Source organism: Ictalurus furcatus, chromosome 4 (assembly GCF_023375685.1).
Source record: "Ictalurus furcatus strain D&B chromosome 4, Billie_1.0, whole genome shotgun sequence".
Classification (NCBI taxonomy): domain Eukaryota; kingdom Metazoa; phylum Chordata; class Actinopteri; order Siluriformes; family Ictaluridae; genus Ictalurus; species Ictalurus furcatus.
In genome coordinates this window covers 4,933,036-4,952,500 of record NC_071258.1, presented here as the reverse complement: position 1 = coordinate 4,952,500, position 19,465 = coordinate 4,933,036, and the positions used below count along the sequence as shown (strand labels likewise).

The 19,465-nt window shown below is 38.5% G+C and overlaps 2 protein-coding genes across 3 annotated transcripts in view; one reads left to right on the top strand and one right to left on the bottom strand.

Annotated features, from left to right (window-relative positions):
* Positions 1-4,067, bottom strand: part of cd276 (CD276 molecule) — a 109,183-nt gene extending 105,116 nt beyond the window's left edge. The window contains exon 1 of the mRNA XM_053622622.1: positions 3,749-4,067. The gene's annotated coding sequence lies outside the window, so the exon portion shown is untranslated. The remainder of the gene's footprint in view (positions 1-3,748) is intronic.
* A 6,586-nt stretch (positions 4,068-10,653) lies between these two features.
* On the top strand, positions 10,654-19,465 carry ubl7b (ubiquitin-like 7b (bone marrow stromal cell-derived)). 2 transcript variants are annotated; one of them, XM_053622621.1, is made up of 11 exons: positions 10,654-10,739; positions 11,428-11,603; positions 12,746-12,865; positions 13,092-13,174; positions 14,020-14,104; positions 14,193-14,250; positions 14,375-14,508; positions 16,153-16,202; positions 17,419-17,580; positions 18,438-18,548; positions 19,269-19,465. In XM_053622621.1, the coding sequence occupies exons 2-11, from the start codon at positions 11,441-11,443 to the stop codon at positions 19,407-19,409; spliced, it is 1,107 nt and encodes a 368-aa protein (XP_053478596.1). In that variant the 5' UTR covers positions 10,654-10,739; positions 11,428-11,440; the 3' UTR covers positions 19,410-19,465. The 2 variants fall into 2 exon arrangements, with proteins under 2 accessions (XP_053478596.1, XP_053478595.1); XM_053622620.1 differs by having other exon boundaries at positions 18,435-18,548.

Below are 19,465 nucleotides of genomic sequence, written 5' to 3'. Positions count from 1 at the left end.
TCTCACTCTCTCTATGTCTGTCTCTCTCCCTCTCTGCCTCCTTCCCTCTCACTCTCTCTATGTCTGTCTCTCTCTCGCTCTTTCTCTCTCTGTCTCTCATTCTCTCCCTCCTTGTCTCTCACTCTCTCGCTGTCTGTCTCTCTCTCTCTCTCCCACCTTCCCTCTCACTCTCTTTCTGTCTGTCTCTCTCTGTCTCTCATTCTCTCCCTCCTTCCCTCTCACTCTCTCACTCTGTCTGTCTCTCTCTCTCGCTCTTGTGTTCTCTCTCTCCATCCTTCCCTCTCACTCTCTCGCTCTCTCTCTGTCTGTCTGTTTCTCTCTCTCTCGCTCTCTCTCTCACTCTCTCTCTCCCTTTCTCCCTTTCGCCCTCCCACTCTCTCTCTCCCTCTCTCTCCTCTGTGTGTGTGTGTGTGTGTGTGTTATATGGAGTCACTGAAGGTTTTTCACCACACTACACTGATACTACACTACAACAAATCCACTATACTCTCTGAGAGAAAGGCTGGGCTAATTAATTTGGCTGTGAGTGAATAACAGCTTCTGTGTGTGTGTGTGTGTGTGTGTGTGGGTGTGTGTGTGTGTGGCGGGTGTCCCCTGCCAGTTTTAAGACTTTGTCTAGACCTTGTCTGGCATATAAAACAGTTCCAGTAAAATGCAGTGCAGCGCAAGCAACACGTCACCTAAATCAAGCGATCAATCCTGGAAATGCGTAAATTTCAATCTATATTCGCCAAGAAATGTGATATAGAAACCCTTATTTCATACACAGTGTAGCCCTTAAGAAGCTGGTTGACAATTAACCACAATTAGTTTTACAGACCACATGGATTTTAATTTATCTCTATCCTCTCTATCTATTTATTAGCTCTTGAGTCTGGATCGGAACGGATTTGCTTCCTTTGTCCATTTCCTGTTCAGCTCGTCTGATTCCACAGAGAAATCGAAACCAGATCTAGACACTGTACAACCTCGGGATTTCAATGGGTGCAGAAATACACGATTATCTTCTCAAAGTCAGCGCAGAAAGCTTTCTTAAAGACCTTAAGTTACAATATTCTGGAGAGAGAGAGAAATCAGGAAGTAAAGAAGGGGGAAAAAATGAAATAATTAAACCAGCTTGGATTTAAACACATTGTCCAGTTTGAATGGGACAGAATTAGGACTGTGACACTACGCTGGTATGATGACATAAGCCAATTTATTCCACAGGTATACTAGGTCAGAAGGTGTTGATTCACGTTCTATAACAGCTGCTTTTGACAACACTTCCGGCTGTCAGTCAAACAAGTCTTTCACAGGAACTAGTATGGCAGACGATAACGATAATGAGTCTTTATTGGTCGCATATACATTAGAGCACAGTGAAATTATTTTCTTCGCATACCCCAGCATGTTAGGAGGTTGGGGTCAGAGCGCAGGGTCAGCCATGATAGAGCGCCCCCTGGAGCAGAAAGGGTTAAGGGCCTTGCTCAAGGGCCCAACAGTGGCAGCTTGGCAGCGCTGGGGCTTGAACCCCCGACCTTCCGATCAGAGCCTTAACCACCAAGACTCCACCGCCCAGATCTACAATCTATAATCTATGCCTAATAATAAAAGGATGAATAAATATAGTGTTTATGGAAGGAGTCTCCAGTGTCAGCGCTTTGTAACAATAAGGAAAAAGGCTGGTGAGAAAAGAGGCTGTAACGAAAGTGATAACAGGATCTAACTTTAGACATTGCACGACATTAAACGTCACTGTAAATGAATGCAAAGTATTATGTATCGTGAATTAAACTGTAATGGTTGGCAAATTGCTTTGGTATTAGAGGAACATGTGGCATTCCATGCTTCCTATAACTTGAAATGCTTTACATGCCAGAATATGTGACTGTGTGTGTCAAAATGATGATGAAATGGTATGTTCTGGTCCACTGAAATCAAATAAATAAATAAAACGACGTCTTTGAGGAGAGAACAAAAGTTTCACTGCTCAAAATCGCTTTCTGGTAGAAAAGCCGTTTTTGTTTCGAAGTTTTGTTTTGTTTTGAGTAACAATTCTGTGATGATTGCGCTTATCCATTCAATACTTTATCTAGCTCCACTCCCATTTGGTACTCTTAGTACCTCGGCAAAATGGGAACCAGATTCTTCAACTTCCTGTCCAACATGTGGCATTACAAATATTTAATATGGGCGAATGTGTTCTGGTGACACGGTTGAGTGAATATGGAGCTAAAATGCATATTTTTATTAATAACTTGAAATGGATGACTTGTGGAAAAGGGTGCTTCAAATATGAGATGTTAAATGGATTCACACACTATACATCCATCCATCCATCTTCTATACCGCTTATCCTTCCTTCAGGGTCACGGGGAACCTGGAGCCTATCTCAGGGAGCATGGGGCACAAGGCGGGGTACACCCTGGACAGGGTGCCAATCCATCGCAGGGTACAATCACATACACACTCACACACACATTCATACACTACGGATACTTTAGACATGCCAATCAGCCTACCATGCATGTCTTTGGACTGGGGGAGGAAACCGGAGTACCCGGAGGAAACCCCCGCAGCACGGGGAGAACATGCAAACTCCGCACACACAGGGCGGCGGCGGGAATCGAACCCCCGACCCTGGAGGTGTGAGGCCTCCAGATCCTGCACATTCTCTGCCTTTCCTGTGCAAATTGTTGTTATTTTGTCTTCTGGGAAACATGTAAATGTCGTATGTAGCTTCTAAACGGCAGTACTAAAATAAGATCTTTAAACAAAATAATAACAATTTACACCGATCATCCTGTTCAAAAGTTTACACCCCCCTGGTTCTTAATATATCGTGATGCCTTCTTGATCATCAGTGAACGTTTGCACTTTCTGTAATAGTCGTGTACGAGTCCCTCAGTCGTCCTCGGTGTGAAAAGATGGATCTCGCTGTTGGAGAGAGCTCAGATATGCTGGAAAAGCAAATAATGTGCAGGACCTGGAGGATTTTTCTGAAGAACAGTGGGACAAGAACAGTGGGACTTATGAAGAACTCTCACAAAACATAAAACACAGTCGATGATCATCCAGGTAACGACACACAGCATTAAGAATCAAGCGTGTGTAAACTTTTGAACTGGTTCATTTGGGTAAATTCAGTTATTATTGTGTCTTGTGGAGTATATATAAACATCTGTTATGTGAAATAGCGCATTCAGAGCAGGACTCAATAAAAAAAATAAATACAATCGTTATGATAACTCTCATCATTATTATTATTATTGTTGTTGTAGTTGTTAAAAGTTATAAAATAGATGGTAAAAGATCAGGCTGCATGAGCTGGCTTCATTTCCATGCTGATGTATTCTCTTATTATAATCTGGGCAGTTCCATAACCTCAATCTGTGGCTCAAAACTCTTAGGAGTGGCCATCTAAAAATCCCCTAAAACATCTTCAAATGGTCAGTTGGTATCCATGTGAGCAAAAAAAAAAAAAAATGAATAAAGACAACTACAAACAGAAATTCCCATTGCTTTTAGTTAAAATGTAACTGAATTGGTTACAATTTAAAAGGCAAGCGATTCATTCTTTCTTTCCCAAGACATGAATCTCTTTTCCTCAATTTCCAGCTGCTGCGCACAGCTGTTTGTGCTAGTCACAGCCGAATAAAAACAATTTACCAAACAATTTCCAATATATTCATGGTGTAAAACCTTCAGGCAAAAGGTATAAAGTGAAACAAACATGTAGCAAACATTTAGAAAGTAGTTTGCTTACCGCAAATGGAGTCCAGTCTGGCAGTAACGGGTGGAAACACATTAGAGTTAGCTAGCTTACTTGGTTCATAGCTTTTTTTATTTATTATTATTATTCAGCCCCAAGCTACGTTTCACTCTTTACATCAATAAAACCGTGTAGTCTCCGAGTTTACGCTTAATGTATGCTTTACTCAGGGTTTATTCAGAGGAGAATAAAAAAAAAATCAACCGCTCCCAGGTCATTCGCTCGCTTTGTCATTCACAATGCAGGGTTGCCAGATTGCTTACTGTTGGAAGCAAGGTTGCCAGATTGCCTACACAAACTACATGCTCATACAGGTTTAAAAGTATCCCTGAAATCAAATTTGTCCAGTAGTGTAATTTACAAGACATAGGTGTCTATATACAATAGTACTATGCTGGGGAGAAAGAAAGAAATAAAAAAAAACACAATTGAAACCGTCATAGAATTTGTAATGGTTTTAATGGGAATTGTACTGGTTTTAATGGAAACTGTAATGGTCCCTGTGGGTCTCTAGTGGTAATTTGTTGCCGTCTATTGGTGGCATGTTATGTCTTGTGGATACCATTAAAGACCTATGATAGTAACGGTAACTTTTTAATGGTTAGCTGATGGTTTGTAATGGTATCTGTAGTGGAAACCATTTGAATTTCTTTGATAGATTCTATGGTTTTTTGTTTTGTTTTAAGCAGGGTATATGTTTGCTTTCATTTGATAGTTTGTTACTTCCTGGAAAACGATTACAGTTATTTATTTACTTATTCATTTATTTTTTTTTCGGACTCATTCTGTACTAGTCTTGTGTTCGCCCAGTTATTCTCTCCAGACCGTATATGTCCCACCCCCGTGAGTGTATCTTGCTCTACAATAGCAACCCATTAGCAGGAAATATGGTTTGTCAGTGCTTATTTGGCTGTACGTCTTCCCACACAATATTCGCTTTTCCAGCCATCCTTGGCTTGAGAAAAATATTCGAGATATTCATTTTGAAAAGGATGGAATTTGTGCAAGTTGGCGGTCAAGGATGTGGGAAACAGTGGTGCTGAGGGTGCTTCAGGATTTCTTTAAGTTCCTTTAACAGCTAGGATAATAATAATAATAATAATAATAATAATAATAATAATAATAATAATAATAATATACCGTTATAATTTTATTTTAATAAATTAGTAAATTAGTCAATTTTAATAAATTTACATACCCCTTGCCAAATCTGCAAAATGTTCATAATTTAAAAAATAAAAATAAAAAAATAAGAGAGAGCATTAAAATTGCATTTGGTTTTTTATTTAGTCCTGTCCTGAATAAGCTATTTCACATACCAGATGTTTACATATAGTCCACAAGACACAATAATAACTGATGAACCAGTTCAAAAGTTTACATACATTTGATTCTTAATACTGTGTGTCATTACCTGGATGATCATTGACTGTTTTTTATGTTTTGTGAGAGTTGTTCATGAGTCCCTTGTCTGTCCTGAGCAGTTAAACTGCCCACTGTTCTTCAGAAAAAACCTCCAGGTCCTGCACATTCTTTACTTTTCCAGCATCTACTGCATATTTGAGTCCTTTCCCACAGCAGCTATATGATGTTGAGATCCATCTTTTCACACCGAGGACAACTGAGTGACTCGTACACGACTATTACAAAAGGTGCACACATTCACTGATGCTCAAGAAGGCAACATGATACATTAAGAGCCAGGGGAGTGAACAACTATCGCAAAACATAAAAACAGTCGTTGATCATCCAGGTAACAACACACAGTATTAAGAATCAAACGTGTGTAAACGTTTGAACTGGGTCTTCTCCAAACTGTTGCGACAAAGTTGGAAGCACACAAGTGTCTAGAATGTCTTGTCATGCTGTAGCATCACAGTTTCCCTTCACTGGAACCAAATTAACCTCTTCTCCCACGCACAAAGTGATGTCAATGAACAGTCGTGTCCACAACAGTTGACTTCAGCGCAAGCATGTACAACATACCTCCAAAAACACACATCATCTCATCGTCTGGGACAGTGGTTTTCAAAGTGGTCCGTAAACCAATAGTGGAAATCTCGCCATTATCAAAGTTATTATATTTATTATTGCCTTATCAAAGTCATTAGCTTCTTTGATTGGACCTTCTGAATTGAATAACTTTAAACTAAACCTCGACAACAAACCCAATTCAAAAACACATTATGGATTAGATAAATCCATAGAGAAACAGACACAAGATAAAAACATTAATTACTTATTAATTGCTGTTAATTGCAAATATTTTAAGGTGGATTATTTTAGATTTTTGTCGAACCATGTGCAACACCACCTCCAATGGTGATAAGAAATATACACAGAATGGTATGAAGAAGCAAAGCTGGGGCTGATTTCTTTCTAGCCCAGAGTGTAGATTCAAGCAGCATATCAGTGACAGTCATGCCTTCTAGATTTTTTATTATTATTATTTAAATCTCTATTTGATGTGATATTTTGTTGTATTTACTTTATCATATTTCCCCCCCTAAGACGTAGACAGACTAAGCACACACTGTCCAGTCAAGCTAGAAATTACACTAAAGGACAGGTGACAGAACTTAGTTCAGTGTTTTATTGGATTGAATGAAAGGGTTACAGCTTTTCTGTTTAGTATGGTATTTGGAGGACACATGGCATGAACCCCATGGAGCATTACAGTCTTTACAGATAAAAAAAAAAGAAATCATGAACAAAGCTGCCTATTCGCCTTTAAGTGTGTGTGTAAAAACAATTCTTATTATGCAATCGATGAAACCTCGTGATATAACGCATTACACAATCCTAATACTTTCAGTATCGAGCTATCGATTAGGTTTTATCCATAGGATTGTAGCCATGAGTCGTCACGGATTAGAATGTTATTTTTGCAATCTCGCAACATTATATTTCTATTTATTGCTATAATTACAGCCACAAAGGAAAAGCATATTTTGCTTTTTTTTAGCCAGCAGTATTGAGTAACTCCTTCACATTGTAGACGGTTTTCCTTCTGGAAAACACAAAATAATGTGCACTTGCAGGACACAAAAATGTATGATTTTATGAGTCACAACATTTCAGCCTCACCACGGTGAACACTGTGAGCCTGTTGGAATGAAAACGACCATCATCATGTCATTCAGATGCGCTTGAAGCATTTCACAATTATTTCACGCCGAACTTAAAAAAGGTTCAATTTAGCACCCAAAATGTCTTCATTATTACCCTTGGAGGGAGAACTTAAAGTTCCTTTATAGAACACTATGAATACATGGCTTCCTTTCAGAAAAGTTATTTGAAAGTTGACCAGCTAAAGAACCTTAATGGGTCCTTTTCTTTTTTTTTCTAGGCAGTGGACATCAGGTATGATCATTTTAATACAAGATGATAGAAGTGTGTTTAATTACAAAGATCTTTTTCATTCATTCATTCAATTCTTCATGGTCAGTACCCACTGGGCAGGGTCATGGTGGATCTGGATGACTGGAACAGTCCATTCTAGGGCACCACACATAACAGTACACTGACGCACTCATTCATACCTAGGGGCAACCTAGCACAGCCAAAACACCTACAGTGGGGTGAGGAAGAAAACCAGAGATCCCAGAGGAAACCGGCAAACATGCGCAACTCCACACAGACAAGGACCTGATCTCAGGATCAAACTGGGAACCCTGGAGGTTTAAGGAGCCAACCCTACACACTGTACCACCTACATAGTACATTTATATACAAATGAACGCCCCTGGTAAAAAAATAAATAAATAAAAAATAAAAAATAGCACTCAGTCTGGCATCAAATAGAAAAAGCACTCAATCTGGCAACACTGTTCCAAAGCCCGACCCCCTTCACTACAGTTTCCTCTACTCAGGACAAATGAATCACTTCAATCAATACATGATGCGCAGACTTAATCTACTGTAATGCAATGCAACCAAACAAGTCCCATCAGTTCACTCCAAACAACTCCCTAAATTTATTTAACTGGTGTTTTGCTTGAATCATATTTAAAGCTGGAATTTAGGAGTTCTTTTTAGGAGATAACTGGTTTGAGTTGACATCAGCAGCAAGGAAATAGTGGTTTGGGGTTGGTTGTGTTCATTGTGGTTGCTGATACTCATTCTTTGGCTTCTCTTTGTTCCATTTCTTCTTCCCTTCCAGTTATTTCCTCTCTCTCTCTCTCTCTCTCTCTCTCTCTCTCTCTCTCTCTCTCTCTCTCTCGCTCACACACACACACACACACAGACACACACGCACTCTCTGTGACCTTCTGTTATATTGACTGCTTTTCCAGCAAACACGTTTCTGAGTCATTTACACCATGTCTAATATTTAAAAAAAAATACCCAGACTCCCCCAAAGAACAGCTAAAAAGTGCTGACATGTTTCCTGATTGCAGTAATTAGAGATGAGTTCAGAGATGTGTTTGAGTCAAATTTAGAAAAGTAATAAAGAATAAGAGAAGAAAGAAACCCAGGATATCACAAATAACAAGTAGGTCAACTGTTAAACCATGAGTAGAATTTTTTTACGATTGCGATAAATACTGTATGCGCATCCATGGCACATGTATAATGGTCAGGGTAATGGTACATGTTGAGAAGTATCAGATAGACTTCAAATTTCTGTCGGGTTATTTGGAATTATATCACAGGTATATACCACATACTTAGTCCAAAGGTTTCGATTCATTTTCTACAACGGCAGGTCTGATAGTAGTACAGAATGCAAGGCAAGTCACAGGTGTATATTTTAGTATTTCACTGACACATTTAATGTAACTATAAACAGATAAAAAATAAAGGAGGGCGTGTCGTTCTTTAATAATCATTTCAAATGTTAGCATTGGCAACTTGAAATGGTATAAGAGGGGGGAAAAAAACCAACTCTGGACATGGCAATGGCATAACACCACCCTGTCACTGATTATTTTCCCATAACATCATGTCTTGTCTGGTTTTATTTCTTATTAGATTATAAAACAGAATGCAATAGATTTAGTTCAGTTGACTGTTAGTGTAGTGATTGTAATGAGAAGGCAGTAGGATGCCTGCTGAAAAGGCAACAAGGCGCTAAGGATAGAAAAAGCCAACAATTTCCGAGGAAAAATGAAGTAAAATCCATGACCACTTCCTGGACACAAGAGACAGGAAGGATACTAATGGTTTGGATGTCCTGCTGTACTGACACCAGTACAGCAGGACATCCAAGCCATTATTGACTCCAAATTACAACCATATCCCTGCCAGACTTCTTCTTCCCAAGTGAGCCAAATGACTACTGATGGTTTAAATGACCAAGTTAAGAGATTGCAAGGAAGGTCTTCTTCTCAATAAACAGGTCCTCTGTCTGTACACAGCTGACATCACTCTAATCAGAGTCAGTCTGCTTGCTGATCAATTTGTAGAGGTCCATAAAGATAGCTATAAAACCTTCCTAAGCTAAATGGTTGTCCTTCAAAAGCATCTTTGTTGAAAAGTCAGCTACTTTAATGACTAAGGAGAGCAAAACTTCCCACACAGATCTCCACCACATACTAGAGCAAGCCTCCTGAAGCAGTCAGGCTCCTCATAGTTTTGCACTTCAGATTTCTAGCTGTTGCAAGAGATGTTGCTTGTACAATTCTTCATTAAATGTGCACAAGATCCACCTACTATTTCAGGAAGAGGCTATTTGCAAATGTCTAACCGAATTGTCTAACCACAAACCATGGAAGTCCAGACAGCTAATCATATTGCAACCTTCAGGAGATCAGACACTCCATGGGTGGAGCGTCTGGGGCTGAGATGAGCTTCTCAGCACCATAAACTAAACAAACCAGATATAGCTCCCACCATGTCCTACCATTATCCACAAGTGTTGGGAGTTCAAATCTCAATACTACAAAGCTGTTTAGCCCTAGAACAAGAGTGTTATTCCATAGCTAACCATCACGTCCCAGCTTCTGGGAAAACTTTGAGAAGAAATTTTATTCGGTAGACTTATATATGTGCGAGGAGAATAAAGGCTACTGTCTTTTGCTCAGTTTTAGCTGAAAATGTTTATATTGCATGGCGCTCTTTTGGATACAGACATTTCTGTAGTACAAGGCAGTACTGTTACAAGCTGACAGACTCAAAATCAGATCGAAGGACTAAATTGAGGAAACCAAGAAACTACAATCCACTGCCTGAACACTGGAGAAGTTCACCACCAAACACAGAAAGGGAAGAAATATATAAGGGATTGGACTACTGATTGGAAGGTTATTTATTATTTATTTTTATTTTTTTTTTTACATCCCAGCACCACCAACTGCCAATGTTGGACCCTTGAACAAGACCTTTAACCATCAACTGACTGTTCCTTTGTATCCTGTTTCAATTGTAAGTCAGTCTGGATAAAAGCAGCCTGGATGGTCATCTTCTCTGATTCTTTTTGTGCTTTAAGGACCTTAATGGCTCATAAGTCATGTAGGCGTGCTCGGTTAATGGACTTTAAACAGGATGTTGGTTAGCCAGAGGCATTTGGTGGAGAGTGGCCTCAGCACATGGTGTTGTTAAGGGTACTAAGGAGAGATCAAGGAGGGTCAGCTCTTCTTTTTTCTCACTACATCATGGGGTTCAATGGTTAAAGGCATTGGGTTACTGATCAGGAGGGTGGGAGTGGTAGGGGTTCAAGCCCCAGCAGTTTTTATTGAATAAAGCCACCACTGAACGAGGCCCTTAATCCTCTTTGCTCCTGGGTTGCTGTATCATGGCTGACCCTGTACTCTGAAATCAATTTCCTAACAAACTGGAATATGCGAGAAAATAATTTCACGGTACTGTATTGACGAATAAAGGCTTTCATTTCTTCTAATGACGTTTCACCCTTCAGTACACCAGGGGGCGATAGCACACTCTCTAGTTACTCTAGAGAACGACTGATAAACCGTGAAGAAGAAGAAGTCTTTGTTTACACCAGTGCTGGATCATCTGACAGTTTATCTATAAGCTAATTTGGGTAAGAATGGGTTGTTTAGAAGATGTTACATAAATATTTACATTATATATCAGTAGTACTTGATTTGTACTATATACGTTTTGATTGAATTAAAGATAAAAATCTTACATTATACTTGACTGCACGTGTATATATTGGACATACTGAGTTTTAGTTAGCTGGCAACATTATTATTATTATTTTTAAATATTAGGCCTAATTAAAGTTATCTTTAGTATATGGACAGTTTATGAATTCTAAATGTTTCCAAACTTGTTTTGTTAGTGCACTACACTGTATGTTATTGCCTAATTGAAGAAAGCACACTATATGACCATATAATATGAGGATAACGTAACTTAAAGATACAATAGTCGTTTTTTTATGATTATTCATTACTTGTACAAATACCCTGGAAGATATGTAAAGCATGGATTAAGCTGTGACCTTAGCAAAAGTTTATTAAGACGTTAAGGAAAACTCCGTTTGGGAAACTTATTCCGGCCTGGATTGCCAGTTTGTGTTTGTATACAGGCATTTTATAGACGCTTAGATCCTGGGGGCGGAGCTTCGTGAACATGGGCGGGAATCATTCAAATGTTAAACTGTTTAGAGACATAATCTTGGAGAAGAAGAAGAAGAAGAAGGAAAAAAAAACAAAGATCAATCTTATCTAATGCACCTTTAAAACAATACTTTTTCTTTCAAGGACAATCAGAGACATGGAAAATACATTTTGGCATCTGTCTCTGAAGCTTCACGACAGGCCGAAGTCGGTGTTGCCTTTCCCAGAGGATGTTGAACCTGGAAGATACATGGTGGCCACCATAAAGCAGCTGGTGTCTGCGCAGTTACCAGACTCACTGCCGGATCCAGAGCTCATAGGTTTGTCTTGTTTTGCATTGACACTACAGGAGAACAGGGTCATTTTCACTAGTATATCACTAGAGTATTTTTGTATTGAAAGTTTGTAAAAAAAAAAAAAAAAAATAGATATATTTTAAATTCTTAAGTTATGCAAAGATGGAAAGTAAATAAAAGCACAAAGATAGTCTTTTGATTCTGTGAGGATACACTTAAGGTAGACTTTTACAGGAAAGTGTGTTGGAAAATCATCTCTTTATTGTTTCATCAAGAAAGAAACAATTTCAGATATTCTGTATTATTCAATCGGTTGATAAACTTTTATGCAAAATGTATCTTTTCAAGCATTACCTACTTTTTCAACAAAAAAAATGAAATGTTACAGAAAATATGTTGCATAGAAATAAAGGAAAATTTTGACTAGTGCACCACTTTTCAGACAAAAAGAAAAAAGAAGCTAGATGATTGGAAAAATGTACGAGCCGGTTTACTGTCCAATTTTTTCAAGAAATGTTTTTTTTTTTTGTTGTTGTTTTTTTTTAAAGAAATGTTGAAATGTTTCATTTCCTTATTTTTGAAGGTATACCATACTTTTAGATAAGGTAAGAGTTTATTCAGCTTGGTCAGGAATTTATTCTGCAATGCACTGTATTATATGTGTATACATTTTCAGTATAAAATCAAACATAAATCCTATAATAATCGACAATTTGGGGAATTCCTCTCAAATATCCTTCTGAATGGTGATAGGAATGAACATGTAAAATTACATCAGTGAAACGTAGAATCAAACGAGTTTTTGGTTCTAAAACTAGAAAGAAACATTTAACGAACGGTTTTAAAAATACAGCTTTTCAGCGATATATAAAATGACGTGATTATGGGCGGAGCTTCATTCCTTTGAGGTAAAGTTTCAGATAAAGATGATGTGAGTGGACAAAAAACAGTGAATTAAATGTTCTTTCATTAAACTCATTTTCTGACTTTTGATATCTCTTTTACTACGTTTAGAAGACATTTTCTTCTCCATGCAATTTATATCAGTAGTATCTTGCCTTAGAAGTCGTCATGGTGTAAATCAGCAGTTCTCAGCTGTGGTCCTGTATGTCTGTACACCTTGTCAAACCAAGTGCTTATGTTTGTCTAATTCATTTTGTCTTTAGAGCTGGTGCACTGCGGGTGTAAACTAAAAGACGACTTGACGTTAGATGCCTATGGGATTAAATCGGGATCCACATTGCACATCTTAAAGAAAGTGTGGCCTGAACCCGAGGTCAAACCTGGTGAGTTGAGCATCATCCATCTATTGATCCACGTGAAGTTTATATATATGTATATGTGTATATATATATATATATATATATATATATATATATATATATATATATATATGTGTGTGTGTGTGTGTGTGTGTGTGTGTGTATACATATATATATTTATTATTATAATTATAATTATTATTATTATTATTATTATTTTTTTTTTTTAATTAATGCCTTACCCACGCAGAGCCAGTGAACAGAAGTGCTGCGGCGAGAGAGTTCAGACTGCTTCAGGCCACCATGCACTCCAATATTGCGTACAGAGATGCAGTAAGTAGTAGTAATAATAATATTCACAATAATCGTTATTTATATAGCACCTTTCATACAAAAAAGCAGTTCAGTGTGCTTTACAAAATGAGTTATATAAAACCGTAAAAACTAGACATCAGTTAAAATTAAAAAAAAAATTTAAAAAGCATGAAATTAAAGAAGAGTTGAAATAAATAAAACATACTGGATTATTACAAGATGCATTAAGAAATAGTCATTTAAGAAATCTAATAGTGAAAATACAGATGGGAAGAGGGAGGGGTGGTTAGTGTATGTGGTCACTACTTGGTATGTGGTCACAGCTAATTAGTCATTTCTTTTGGGATAGACCTAAGGTACAGATTTTTTGGAAAAAGTTAGAAAACTATTCACTAAAAGAAGCTCGGATTGCCTTTAGTGTTCTAGAAACTGATGTGATGTTGAAGTGTTTCTCGAGTGATAGTGATATAAAAAAATACATATATAGTATTTATATTTGATGTAATTATGTTAATTGCTCATTGCTATATTGCTATATATAAGTTAAATGGAATGAAAAAGTGACTTTATGCCGACATTAAAACGTGCTTCAATACCTAAAAGTAAAAAACTTGAAAGAAATACAAACTATGCAACTGTTTAATATGCGCAACTTTTTTCTATAATGTATTTTTATATATATACTCCTATCATGCTTGGCTAGATGTTTTCTTGTTTGTAAAATGTGCATGGTTCTCCAAAAATAAATAAATAAATAAACGAAAACTTGTACTTATAATAATCGCATAACAAGAAATTGTACATTTTATGATATAATTGAAAATAAGTATACTTTTTTTTTAGTGCTTTTCTTTGAATCGCAGGTGTTTAAGATGCTGAGCAATAAGGAGTCTCTGGATCAGATCATAGTGGCTTCCCCTGGGCTCAGCTCAGACCCTGTAGCATTAGGCAAGTCTGAAACCATACTCTGTCTCTCATGAAGCTTATTTCCCATGTACATATGCAAATAAGTGATATTTATAATCTGGTTTCGCAGGTGTACTACAAGATAAGGATCTGTTTGTGCAGTTCACAGACCCCAATCTGCTTGATGTGTGAGGTTTCTTTCTTTATTATTTTCTCTCTGTTAAATAGAATAATTACTTGTTTAGGCGACATTATGAGGTTCTCCAGACTGTAACGATACAACACAAATGGTCTCTCCGTTTTTGCCTTCAGGTTGGTCCGTTCTCATCCAGCGCTGGTTAATGCCATCATTCTGATCCTCCACTCTGTGACGAGCAGCATGCCTGGCCAATCAAACGCAAGCTCCTCCCACAACACCCCTGCTAGTTCCTACAGTGAAATGCCAGGTCAGTATAGACCTAGTGTTAAACACATGGGCTCTGAGGTGGCAAGTAACACAAGCTGTGGTATAAGACGGGTTGTGCGGTTGTAGGAAAATAACCAATGATAGAGCAGGGTTACCGCTGTTACCACCCGGAATTGATTATTTTCCCATAGCTGCATGTACCGCGGTGTTTTAATCCTCTTATACTACAGAGATTTGCCAGCGATATTTACATTTTGATACTTTTTATCTGTTTGTAGTTACATTTAGTGTTGTGGAACATCCACAAATCAAGTCCCGGTCATCGGCCGTCGACAGCTAAACATTAATTCCATCGCTTTCTTTTGAAGTTAACGAGACAGAAAATGCAGCGTGTCTTATTTGAACCCTTAAAGGTTCTATGTAGAACTCCACAACAGAGGATTTACTATGGAATTAAATTTGTGCCTTTTCAAGATACGAAAAAAATATACAATGAGAGAGAAGAAAAACACTCAGAAACTGAAAACAGTGAACTCGGTGGCTACAACTTAGCACGGTCTTCAAATAAACAGCGTTCTTTATTAACAGTTTTCTAAGCTTCCTTTTCACTAATCATGGTTTATGAATGCGCTGCCAGGGTTTTCGTTTACGCTCGAAATTATGGCACAAACCTCTCATGTGGGCGGGGCTTAACAGTGTTTTACCCTCATTGGCTTTTGAGATTTGGATCACCCGCTCGAGTGTCCAACTGAGGTGGCGGATAATCATGACGATGACAAAGACGCCGCCGCTCCGTGCCGCTCCTGAGACCTCATCATGATAAAATCGTCATGTGAGACTACCCAAACCTCAAATATTAATTACGATCTAATATACTAGGTAATATATGTATATAATATAAGTAAGTAATTTCCATTATAAAGTACTCCAAAATTTGTGAAGTCTCTACCTCCTGGTCAGAGAGCTGTCGATCCAGAGCTCGCTAGCCAATGAGAGTGAATCGCTGTTAAGCCCCGCCCACACAGAGGTTCGTGTCCGAAAACTCTGCAGTGCATTCAGTTTAATCTGCGTAATTTATAGCTCTTTGGTCCTTAGTTTGGATAAATATTCTTTTTTAAGTTTTATAATAGTTCTCACAGATTTATAATTAAGTAATAAGTGATTGTAGATCACTTATATATAAAAAAAATGTAGATAATGTGCAGATTGCTTATCATAAATATATGTTTTTCTTTCTCTGTAAAAACACTGAATAGAAAGTCCTCCATTCCTTACTGCTTTACATCTGATACAAATTGCCGACACTGGAGACTCCTTCCATAAATGTTTATATAAACGTCTCCTTACAGAAAGCTTCATATCAACAGTTAGACATTTTCCTCGGTTACATAGCACATTTTTTTTAAAAATCTGTCGATCATCTGGCTTGGATTACGTGAGCGTCCATCATACCAGTCCTTGTGTAAGTCGTTATTATAGATACGATCATGTATTATAGCAAGAGCATTAATGGAAACCTTGCAGTAAGTCTTGTAACTGGAACTACGGTCAGAGCTGCTGTACTAGAAAATGAATCAACACCTTCTGACCAATCAGATTTGAGAATACAGCAGAACTGTGGTTAACCATGAATAAATTCTATCTCCATATTGATGTGGCTTTTCTTATTCTTTGTCTGGGATAGGAGGATTTCTGTTTGAGGGCATGTCTGACGATGAAGATGATTTCCAATCCGTAAGGAATTTTTTGCTTTTATTTATTTATTTATTTATTTATTTATTTATTTATTTTTACAGTTGTATCATTTGTAGTTAATTCTTTACCCCCCGTACAATCTTTGTTCCAAACTGTTCTGACTGTAGAGAACAATACATAGCAATCATGCCTGAACATTAAAACAGACAGACAATAAAATATTTGCAAAACTAGAAAACACTTCAAATCCTCTCTGCTTAGGACATAGAAAATGCTGTTTGTTAGAAAATGTATGTTTGAAACATATTTCACATGTCCGGTGATGCACATTTGTAATATACAGGTGCATTTCCGTAATTTAATTTAAAAAGTGGAACTTTCATGTATTTTACATTCGTTACACATAAAGGGAAATATTTCAAGCCTTTTTTGTTTTAATCTCGATGATTACGGCTTACAGCTCACGGAAATAAAAACTCCAGTATCTCAAAATATTAGAATGAAGAATTTAAAATGCAGAAATGTCGACCTGAGAAGAGCTCTAATCAGCGAATTAACTCAAAACACCTGCAAAGGTTTCCTGAGGCTTTAATCTCTCAGTCTGGTTCAGTACTCATCCACAATCACGGGGAAGATGGAAGTAAATGTTGCATTTCATTTGGAAATTAAGGTTCCAGAGTCTGGAGGAAGAGTGGAGAGGAACAGAATCCAAGTTGCTTGAAGTCCAGTGTGACGTTTCCACAGTCAGTGATGATTTGGGTTGCCATGTCATCTGCTGGTGTTGGTCCACTGTGTTTTCTCAAGCCAAGAGTCGATGCAGCCTCTACCAGGAGATTTTAGAGCACTTCATGCTCCCATCTGCTGATGAGCTTTATGGAGATGCTGATTTCCTTTTCCAGCAGGACTCAGCACCTGCCCACAGTGCCAAAACTACTAGTAACTGGTTTGCTGATCGTGGTATTACTGTGTTTGGTCGGCCAGCCGACTCACCTGACCTGAACCCCATAGAGAATCTATAAGAGACACCAGACCCAACAATACAGACGAGTCGAAGCCTTGTTTGGGTCTTCCTAATTAGGCGCTGATTATTTGATTATTTCCCTATAACAGCATGCCCTGTTGTGTTTACTTCGTTACTTTACGGAGCTTTATAATACGGTATTAAAATGCTTATGATGTATCATACTGCCTAGAAATGATTACTGTGGAGTTCATGGAATTGTTTTAACTCCACGGACTCTGTGTCTTGCACTAGGGAAGTCGTGCAGGCTCGTCCCAGCGCCCGAGACCTCCAACCAACCTGAGCGGCGGAGGAGCTACAGGGCCTCGACCTATCACTCAGAGTGAGCTAGCTACTGCGCTAGCTCTGGCTAATACACCGGAAAGCAGTGCGGCCACGCCCATTCTGGGCAGCCAAGTAAGTCTTTTAGCTTGCACGCATACAGACAATTACTGTAACTTTCAACAAACATATACTTACCATCCATTTGATTAGACACACCTGTACACCTGCGTATTCATGCAGTTATCCAATCAGCCAGTTATATGGCAGCAGAGCAATACATTAAGTAAATTTACAGTTTTTAGAGTTAACATACAATGATGTGAAAAACAAATCCCATCCAGTGAGCACATTATTGATGACCGAGGTCAGAGGTGAATGGCCAGACTGGTTCAAAGCATCTTGGAATGCAGAACATGTTGAACCTTGAGGCAGATGGACTGAAACAGCAGAAGACAACATCGGGTTTCATTCCAGTCAGCCAAGAACAGGAATCTGAGACTACATCAGGCACAGGCTCAACAAAACTTGGCGGGTAAAGCTCGAAAACATGTCACCTGGTCTTCTTTAAAACCTTCAACGGTCCAAATATCGAACTCTCCAACTTCAACATGCTTGGCTGATTGGTTAACTGCATGACTGAGAAGATGTACAGATGTTCCTATTAAAGTGAGTTGGTTCCTAGTGAGTGTACATGCCACTTTTATCTAACCTAAATCCACAACTAGTGCAGTCAATGCAAAATACAGACAAAATGGCGGCTCAGTGAAGAGTCGAAGGCAATTGTCCTGTTACTGTTTAACAACCGGACACGTTTTCATCTACAACGTGACTTCCACAGTTAGCATTATTAAAGACCGACTTAAATTTCAAGGACATTTCCATCAAAAGATCTAGAACTATGTCAAAAAAAAAAAAAAGTTGAGCACTGGGTAGCATGATGACCTTACACACACACCTCCTCTTCACGTCCTCCCTGTGTCTCTCAGCAGGACGTGTCCACTGGCAGCTCTTCAGCAGCAGCAGGGACTCCTGTCACTAGCAGTGTGTTGAGTCGGGCGCTGCAGCAGGCTCTGGAGGCTTCCGGCGTGACCCCTCTGCAGGTGAAACACCGTCTCACACACACACACACTCACATACACAGTCTGCACCACACCACAGTCCTGCTGAGGACTGCGTACACTGACCTTTACAACCGCATGAAAGGAATCACGTCTAGATTATAACAAAACATGACACACAATATTGGTTTGGCCGGTTTTCAAGAACGGAAAAGCATCACACATACACACGGCTTTATTCTGAAATTTATTACAACCGGAATAAAAGAAAACAATCAATGTGGAGCTAAACATTAAACAATGACTCAAAAGGGAAACACAGCTGCACAACAAAAAGGCTCTATAATATAGCACAATAGACTTCCTGGGACATAAATAACAGCAGTCAATTCTTATTTTTGCATAGACATTACCAACATTAGCACGTGCGATAGATCAAATCTCCTTAGCTGACATATCTTGTATATCTTTTGTGTATAATATAGCACAAAAAAAACCCAGGATGTTCTGTTATAGGTGATATGATGCTGTTACCACCCCAAAACTGATTAACAACACATCCCAAAATATTTTATTTAGTATATACCACAGCAATTTGTGGAACGTTCAAAAAAAAAAAAAAATCTTCCTACTATCACTTAAAATTCTAGCAGCGACAAGCAGTCGTGCGTTCACCACCCTTTCTTTTTTTTCTGGCTCTCTGCTGTTTTGTTTTTCTTTCCATGATCATACTTGAATGCAGCGTCTCCTCCTGTCCTATAGGGGCGTTGGCAGACGCAGATGCAGCAGCTGAGAGACATGGGTATCAGAGATGAAGATTTGGCGTTACGAGCCCTCCAGGCTACAGACGGAGACCTGCAAGCAGCACTCGAGCTCATTTTTGCTGGAGGAGGAGGACTCTGAAGACTAGAGGTCTAAGGATGGAGGAAACTTTTAAATAAAAAAAACTTTACATATCA

What these genes read in the sequence shown, in the direction of transcription:
- ubl7b (XM_053622620.1), top strand. Translation starts at nt 11,441, where the DNA reads ATGGAAAATACATTTTGGCATCTGTCTCTGAAGCTTCACGACAGGCCG. An exon ending in CTCAGACCCTGTAGCATTAG is followed by an intron (nt 14,105 to 14,192) that starts GCAAGTCTGAAA and finishes CTGGTTTCGCAG; the next exon opens with GTGTACTACAAGATAAGGAT. An exon ending in GACCCCAATCTGCTTGATGT is followed by an intron (nt 14,251 to 14,374) that starts GTGAGGTTTCTT and finishes TTTTGCCTTCAG; the next exon opens with GTTGGTCCGTTCTCATCCAG.